This window comes from Brachyhypopomus gauderio, chromosome 4 (assembly GCF_052324685.1).
Source record: "Brachyhypopomus gauderio isolate BG-103 chromosome 4, BGAUD_0.2, whole genome shotgun sequence".
NCBI lineage: Eukaryota > Metazoa > Chordata > Actinopteri > Gymnotiformes > Hypopomidae > Brachyhypopomus > Brachyhypopomus gauderio.
The window spans coordinates 4,753,754-4,763,140 of NC_135214.1; the positions used below are offsets into that span (position 1 = coordinate 4,753,754).

General features: G+C 51.1%; 1 protein-coding gene across 3 annotated transcripts in view; it reads left to right on the forward strand.

The window, feature by feature from the left end:
* The window catches only part of nalcn (sodium leak channel, non-selective), a 107,369-nt gene extending 98,026 nt beyond the window's left edge, over window positions 1-9,343 (forward strand). For 2 of the 3 annotated variants that reach the window (XM_077001693.1, XM_077001691.1), the window contains 13 exons: window positions 35-141; window positions 254-328; window positions 533-652; window positions 752-820; window positions 1,286-1,434; window positions 1,646-1,739; window positions 2,035-2,167; window positions 2,662-2,777; window positions 3,438-3,595; window positions 4,708-4,858; window positions 6,278-6,427; window positions 7,769-7,883; window positions 8,204-9,343. In XM_077001693.1, the coding sequence (XP_076857808.1) occupies window positions 35-141; window positions 254-328; window positions 533-652; window positions 752-820; window positions 1,286-1,434; window positions 1,646-1,739; window positions 2,035-2,167; window positions 2,662-2,777; window positions 3,438-3,595; window positions 4,708-4,858; window positions 6,278-6,427; window positions 7,769-7,883; window positions 8,204-8,346 (1,580 nt within the window). In that variant the 3' untranslated portion in view covers window positions 8,347-9,343. The remainder of the gene's footprint in view (window positions 1-34; window positions 142-253; window positions 329-532; window positions 653-751; window positions 821-1,285; window positions 1,435-1,645; window positions 1,740-2,034; window positions 2,168-2,661; window positions 2,778-3,437; window positions 3,596-4,707; window positions 4,859-6,277; window positions 6,428-7,768; window positions 7,884-8,203) is intronic. The other variant, XM_077001692.1, reaches the window with a different exon arrangement.
* Window positions 9,344-9,387: the final 44 nt, after the last annotated feature.

A 9,387-nucleotide genomic window follows, 5' to 3' on the forward strand; every position in this document is an offset into this window, starting at 1 on the left:
AAATGTAATTTAAAAAAAGCTTTTTTTTTTGTAGAAAATGGTGGCCTCCGAGCAAAGATGTATGACATCACCCAGCACCCATTCTTCAAGCGGGGCATCGCCGTGCTGGTCTTAACCCAGTCTGTCCTCCTCTCTGTCAAGGTGGGTGAAGGCCAGGACTCCCTGGCCCCGTAACTAAGCTTGAGTTTCAGTCTAATTCCTGCTCAGGTGTTCAGGAGTGCGGGCTAGCATCCGTCTCTGGTGTGTGTTTCAGTGGGATGTCGAAGACCCGGTGACAGTTCCCCTGGCGACCATGTCTGTTGTTTTCACTTTCATCTTCGTGTTGGAGGTAAAAATATTTCACCGTCAGGTTACATATCGTAGTATGCTTCATTAAATAATCCAGATACATTCATGACGTTACGAGGCCCTCTAGTTCTGCTGTACCCAATGTGCTGAGACCCACCACAGTTGTTCGGCTTGGTACTGAACCTTCAGAAAGCATTTCATTTAACTGTGACTAGGTAGTTAACTTTCTGCAAACTTCTGACAGGTGACCATGAAACTGGTAGCCATGTCACCAGCTGGATACTGGCAGAGCAGGAGGAACAGATATGACCTCCTGGTCACGTCACTTGGGGTGATATGGATCATCCTACACTTCGCATTACGTGTAAGTCGTGATGTACATGGGAGATGATTCCAGGTGTTCATCACAGCGTTTAATCAGTATATTCCTGGTGCTAATGTCAGCACTTTTCTCCTTCTGTAGAACGCTTACACTTATATGATGGGCACTTGTGTGATCGTGTTGAGGTTCTTCACCATATGTGGAAAGCACGTGAGTATAACCTGTGATCCGTTAACTTCACATGGTACGTGGCGTGTCCTGTGTCCTGCGTAACTGCAGTCTGTGTGCACAGGTCACCATGAGACATGGGAAGAAAAAGCTCAAATAGAAGCAGCCAGGTGTTTTTTTTTTTTTTTGACACGGCACTGTGCCCTGACCATCTCACAGTTACAGGGTGGCCTGTGGGACGCCTCCGTCCAATAAACATTCAGTCAAGCAGTCACCATGTGTGTTAAATTAAAAACTGCTTCCTTTTCTTTTTCTTTCTGAAAAAGAAAAGACCTGAAAGATCCGAACGACCTGCTCATTAGAACCTCTCGGCTTGTAGCCGCAAGACTGACGGGCAACACGGCACCTTAGCAAACGTTGATAGTGACCCAGGCCACACCGGTTCTCTGCTCAGACCTGAAGACACGCCCTGGACTCTGACCCTGACGATCTGGCTCGTGTGTGCAGGTCACCCTGAAGATGCTTCTCCTGACCGTGGTGGTGAGCATGTACAAGAGCTTCTTCATCATCGTGGGCATGTTCCTCCTGCTGCTCTGCTACGCCTTCGCCGGCGTCGTGCTCTTCGGCACCGTCAAATATGGCGAGAACATCAACAGGTAGCGGGGCGGAGCTTCCGGAGCCTGGCCCGGTTCCCCTTTGCGTCGCCGGGCTCCCGTTGCCATGTGGAGGCGGGACTTGTGGTGATGTGTTAAAGGGTGACGGGGTTTTCGGATCAGGTTATGCAGTGTGAGATACGAGTACATTTAAATTAGTTTTTTTCCTGTTGACACTGAATTTTTAACCACCATCTCTATTTCGTTCTGTCAGGCATGCAAACTTCTCCACAGCAGGGAAAGCCATAACGGTGTTGTTCCGTATTGTCACAGGTGAAGACTGGAATAAGATTATGCATGACTGCATGGTAAGCCACCAGGTGTCTACCTATATCACGCTTCCTACTGGGCCCGTCTCCCCACATTTCAGCGACTACGTCACGCAGAGCTGTGGAGCCGGCCATACGTATAATTTCACATTCCCATGAAGATTAGTGAACGCCATCTGCCCCGATTCTCATTAGACACTCTCACCGATTGCTCCGCGGCCGTAAGCAGCTCGGTGGAGCGTGGCCGTGACCCGTGGCGGGGTGCTGGCCGTGTTCTGCTCGCCGGGTCCTGCCCTCAGAGCGTGTGCGTGTGTTTCCCGCGCGTGCTGCCCAGGTCCAGCCGCCATTCTGCACGCCAGACAAGCGACGGTACTGGGAGACGGACTGTGGGAACTACGCCGGTGCGCTGGTCTACTTCTGTTCCTTCTACGTCATCATCGCCTACATCATGCTCAACCTGCTCGTGGGTGGGTACACGCCGCCCGCCATCTTTCCTCTCTCATTTCCTCCTCCGTCCCATCTGGGCTGGACTGGCTAATGAAACACGCCGACCCCCCCTCACCACACACACACACACACACACACACACACACACACACACGCAACACACCCCTCGAAACACAGCGCGCATTATTAGCACCTTTCGTCCTTGCGGTGATTAAGTTTCCTCCTCTCAGAGGCAGAATGATCATCCTTATTTCAGGAAATTAATGATTAGTTGGGACGACAGTTGAACCGGACTGAACCAGACTGAACCGGACTGAACCAGACTGAACCAGACTGAACCCGTCCCTCTGTATGTATCTGTACTGCAGAGTTCAGGAGATATGTCTGTGTGCTTTTGAAAAAAAAAAAACCTGTGATTTAAATGACATTTTAAAACAGACGTGTGAGAGCTGAGGGAGTCGGGGGTGCTCCAGACGTTTGGCGTAATGGCGTTCTCACATGTTCCCCCTGCTAGCTATCATTGTGGAGAACTTCTCCCTGTTCTACTCCACGGAGGAGGACCAGCTGCTGAGCTACAATGACCTGCGGCACTTCCAGATCATTTGGAACATGGTGGACGACAAGAGGGAGGTAGGCCAGACGCTGCCGCATCCCCACCGATCCCAGACGGGATTTGGGTCGCGTTGGAGCGGGCTCCCCTGAATGAGCCCATGTGTGTGAATGAACCCGACATATAGACATCGATGTTCTCACCCCCGGAGTAATGGAGGTTATTACCGTCTGCCGCAGATAGCGGAGGGAGGAGAGAGCGTCTTCATTAGCGGCCTTATTGAGAGCAGGAGGGAGAGGTGTCGACAAACTGTCATCCGAAGAGCAGATGTACGAGCAGGCTTGGTTGGAGGTTTATGCCGGTTAAATGAGGTGTCCCGGTCTTCCTTTGGTGGTAATGAATAAGCCAGCTGTTCAGCAGTGACCTCGACTGTTAGACGGGAACATCAAAGTCCCAAGATGATCGTTATGGTGTGTGTCCCCCGAGAGGGGGTGGATGTCGTTGCTTGTAACGCTAAAGGCTCCTTCAGCGGGCTGGAATAACCTCTTTTCGGGGGTCAGATTTCAAAGCTTGGTGCCGTGCGTGTTCAGTTCAGAGGTGCTGCGTGAGCATTCTTCTCGGATCAGCGCGACTTCAGGAGGTGTAGGCTGAAGAGGCGGGTGAAGTTAGGGCGGAGGTGGGGTGAGGAGGGTGGAGGCGGGTGAAGGTGGAGTGAAGCTGAGCGGTGTGCTCTCGGACAGGGCGTGATCCCCACCTCGCGGGTGAAGTTCCTCCTCCGGCTCCTGCGTGGACGTTTGGAGGTGGACCTGGACAAGGATAAGCTGCTCTTCAAGCACATGTGTTACGAGATGGAGAGACTCCACAGCGGAGGGGACGTCACCTTCCACGACGTGCTGAGGTAGGCACGTACCGCACAGCATTGTGGGACGGGTTGGCTTGCACGCCAGACACAGAATAACAAAGAGTTCTTTTGAGAATAAAATAACAGTTTAGGAACAAAATAAACATGATCGGACACACAAATGTACTATGAAATGTACAAAATATATATTTCATTTTCCTTACAGCCACAAACAACAGAAAGTTATAACTTATCTTCTTTCTATGAGCTATGAGCGAGTAATGTTTACTATAACTAGAATGTTTCCTTACTGGTTATCTTAGAGGCTGAGAAGAGTCTGAGAGGCACATTACAGTTCAGTGTCCCGCAGGACAGCACAGTTCATTGTCCCGTGGGACAGCACAGTTCAGTGTCCCACAGGACATTACAGTTCAGTGTCCTGCAGTTTAATGTCAAGGTCATCTGCTTGATGCAAAGTCTGAAACATGAAGAGTGCAGTACTGTGGCCCTCCATGTTTTTGACATCCCGCTGTAAGGTTTTGTGTGTGTGTGTGTGTGTGTGTGTGTGTCTGTGATGTATGTGTGTGTGTGTGTGTGTGTGTGTGTGTGTGTGTGTGTGTGTGTGTGTGTGTGTGTGTGTGTGTGTGTGTGTGTCTGTGATGTATGTGTGTGTGTGTGTGTGTATATGTTTGTGTGTGTGTGTGTGTGTGTGCGTGCGCGCACGTGTGTGTGTGTGTGTGTCTGTGATGTATGTGTGTGTGTGTGTGTGTATATGTTTGTGTGTGTGTGTGTGTGTGTGCGTGCGCGCACGTGTGTGTGTGTGTATGTGTGTGTACGTGTGTGTGTGTGTGTGCGTGCGTGTGTGTGTGTGTACGTGTGTTTGTATGTGTGTGTGTGTGTGCATGTGTGTGTGCGTGCGTGCGTGTGGGTCTGTGTGTGTGTACGTGTGTGTACGTGTGTGTGTGTGCGCGTGTGTGTACGTGTGTGCGCATGTGTGCACGTGTGTGTGTGTGTGTATGTGTGTGTGTGTGTACGTGTGTGTGTGTATGTGTGTGTGTACGTGTGTGTGTGCGCGCGCGTGTGTGTGTGTGTGTGTGCGTGTGTGTGTGTGTGCGTGTGTGTGTGTGTGCGTGTGTGTGTGTGTGTGTGTGTGTGTACGTGTGTGTCAGTATGTTGTCCTACCGTTCGGTGGATATCCGTAAGAGTCTTCAGCTGGAGGAGTTACTGGCGCGTGAGCAGCTGGAGTACACCATAGAGGAGGAGGTGGCCAAGCAGACCATACGCATGTGGCTGAAGAAGTGCTTAAAACGCATCCGCGCTGTGAGTGTCTCACACACATATACACACACACACACACACACTACACACACATACACACACACACACACACACACACACATACACACTACACACACTACACACACATACACACACACACACACACACACTACACACACATACACACACACACACACACACACACACACACACTACACACACATACACATACACACACACACACACGCACACACACTACACACACATACACACACGCACACACACACACACACACACACACGCACACACACATACACACACACACACTACACACACATACACATACACACACACACTACACACACATACACACACACACACACACACACACACACACTACACACACATACACACACACACACTACACACACATACACACACACATATACACACACACACACACACACTACACACACATACACACACACACACACTACACACACACACACACACACACACTACACACACTACACACACACACACACACACACACACACACACACACATACACACACACACACACACATACACACACACACACACATATACACACACACACACACACTACACACACATACACACACACACACACACACACTACACACACATACACACACACACACACACTACACACACACACACACACACACACACACACACACTACACACACATACACACACACACACACACATACACACACACGCACACACATACGCACACACACACACACTACACACACACACACACACTACACACACACACACTACACACACTACACACACATACACACACACACACACACATACACACACACACACACACACACACACTACACACACACATACACACACACACACACACACACACACACACACACACACACACACACACGTACGTCACACATGCTCTATAAGCACACACACATATACACCACACACACCCCAAGTTTCTTCACACACTTTAGCTTATTTACCTTACCCCAGGGCAGAGCAATTTCAGTAGGCAGCACCTAGTTTCATCTGCAGAAAGACTACATTACCCATCTGCAGAAAGACTACATTACCCATCTGCAGAAAGACTACATTACCCATCTGTACATCACCCCTGTCTAGACCAACAACAATACCAAACTTCTGAGTAACCACACAGTAAAAAATGTTGCTACTTTGTAAGGGTGTATGAATGTTAATGTGTTAAATCTGTGTCAGTAGCCGGACATGTTTAGTGTGTCAAACATATTCTGACTCTTGAAAATACCCTGCAAGATTCCAGGCAACACTTAGCCTACGCAGAGTGGGGAATCTTTGGAAACAGGACGATCAATTATTTGTATTTTAAAGAGCACAAGTAGAAATGACAATGACTCTCTCTCTCCCTCTCTCTCTCTCTCTCTCTCTCAGAAGCAGCAGCAGTCCTGCAGTATTATTCTCAGTCTGCGTGAGAGTCAACAGCAGGATTTGCGTCGCCTGCTCAACCCGCCCAGCATCGAGACCACGGTGCCCAGCGATGATGCCAACGGCAGTACACAGGACAACCCCGCGCAGCCTGAGGTACCGCACCACCCGTACCTCACCCCCACCGCCCACACCCACACTACCCATACATCACCCACACCACACCACCCGTACCTCACCCACACCAACCGTACCTCACCCACACACCACCCACACCTCACCCACACCCACACTACCCATACATCACCCACACCACACCACCCGTACCTCACCCACACCAACCGTACCTCACCCACACACCACCCACACCTCACCCACACCCACACTACCCATACATCACCCACACCACACCACCTGTACCTCACCCCCACACCACCCACACCTCACCCACACCCACACTACCCATACATCACCCACACCACCCGTACCTCACCCACACACCACCCGTACCTCACCCACACACCACACCACCCGTACCTCACCCACACCCACACCACCCACACCTCACCCACACCACACCACCCGTACCTCACCCACACACCACCCGTACCTCACCCACACTACCCATACATCACCCACAACGCACCACCCGTACCTCACCCCCACCACCCACACCCACACCACCCGTACCTCACCCACACACCACACCACCCGTACCTCACCCACACTCACACCTCACCCACACCACCCACACCTCACCCACACCACCCGTACCTCACCCACACACCACCCGTACCTCACCCACACCCACACTACCCATACATCACCCACACCGCACCACCCGTACCTCACCCCCACCACCCACACCCACACCACCCATACATCACCCACACCACCCACACCTCACCCACACCACACCACCCGTACCTCACCCCCACCCCCACCACCCGTACCTTACCCCCACCCACACCTCACCCACACCACACCACCCGTTCCTCACCCCCACACCACCCGTACCTCACCCCCACCATCCACACCTCACCCACACCACCCGTACCTCACCCACACCACACCACCCGTACCTCACCCCCACCTCACCCACACCACCCGTACTTCACCCCCACCCACACCACACCACCCGTACCTCACCCCCACCCACACCTCACCCACACACCACCCACACCTCACCCACACCCACACCACCCGTACCTCACCCCCACCATCCACACCTCACCCACACCACCCGTACCTCACCCCCACCCACACCTCACCCACACACCACCCACACCTCACCCACACCCACACCACCCGTACCTCACCCCCACCATCCACACCTCACCCACACCACCCGTACCTCACCCCCACCATCCACACCTCACCCACACCACCCGTACCTCACCCCCACCATCCACACCTCACCCACACCACCCGTACATCACCCCCGCCCACACCACCAAGGAGAAGGCCCGCTCTCTCTCACCCCCCCTCCCTGCCCAGCAGGACAGCGGCCTGCACACCCTGTTGAGCCCCACGCTGTCGGACCGCAGCGGCTACCAGCAGGACTTGGCCGACCGACCCCAGAGGAAGCTGGGTCAGTGGAGGCTGCCCACAGGTTGGTGCCACACGGTCGCTCTCGTGCGTCACACACACACACACACACACACGCATGATGGTTAAGATCGATCGCCACCTGCCCCGCTTTCTGCTCTTCCTGTCGGTGTGTGCGGTTCTGGGCTGAAAGCGATCGAACGCCGTCTCCCTCTACGAGTCAACGATGGGTTGCCGATCTGTAATAACACCTTTTACCAAGTTTGTCCTTCTACAGCTGCCGTTGCAGGGGGTGATGGGGGAGTAAAATGGTTCAGCTGTTGGTTTTAATCTTTCTTGCCCGCTGTGAGTCACACCATTTCGTGTCCTTGCTACGTCCTCCAGGACGTACTAGCGTGAAGTCCATCGTGTGCAAGATGAACCCGGTGAACGACGAGGCCTCCTCGGGGTCAGAGGTCAAAAAGTGGTGGACGCGGCAGCTGACGGTGGAGAGCGACGAGAGCGGCGATGACCTCATTGACCTTTGAGGTTCCATGGCGACAGCAAACATGCGCACAAACCGTTCGTCGGCCCCGCCCTGCTCAGCTCAATACGGCCCATTCGGGCGGTGTTGCGTCCAAGTTAAGCACCTACACCTCCAATTTATGCATTTGAACTTACATAAATAATGTATCGATTGAGTATGCAAATGTGTCAGCAGGCACATGAAGTCATCTTTTTGTCTCAGATTAAGTCTTTGTACTTCCTGTATACCCCTGCCAAAAGCAAGCTGCCATCTGTGTTTTAATAGCAGCCTATAAAGGGCCCATTAACCTTTAAACATTATGAAATGTTTCCCATCTACCTTAAATGCCTGTGATAGAACTATATGGACTTACCCACTCCATGTTTCGGCATCTAATTGGTGATTTTCAGGATCAGCGTTAGTAAGCGCCACTGCTGATTGGCTGCGTCTAGGGAATGCGTTGCCATTGGCAGACGAGCTTTACAAGATTTGGTATTAACGATGTTTCAAGCAGATGCTGTTTGCCCTCAGGAAGTGTAATGTATTGTAAGATAATCCCAAACTGAGACCCAGGTATAGTGGTTGTGGAAATAGAGCTTTAGTACCACCACACATGTCCAAGCTACCTGTACATGAAAGCCATACAGAGCTCGTCGTCGTGTCTTTGTTTGAGTGTCTTCTGTTCTTATGCAGTCTCCTGGGTTGCTTACAAGGGAATCTAAATGTTTGTTCATCATGTCCACGATCATGTTATGGTGTAATACAGTTGGCAAACTGTTTTAAAACTGCACAGCTTTGCAGACATGAATGTACTTCTGTTATAGTCTGTGTTCAAGTAACTGTGTTAATAATGATAAAGTATTATCATAAAGTAAAATAAGTTATTTAATTTATAGAATAAAAATATCATGAAAAATCTATTTTATGAGAAAAATGATTACATTTATATGTATTCTGTGATTTTTAAAGATAGAGAATAGTTATCAATAATAAACCCTATAAGTAATATAAATCCGTATCGATGTGTTTTCTTTGCACATGGACTGCAGCTACAAACGTGTTA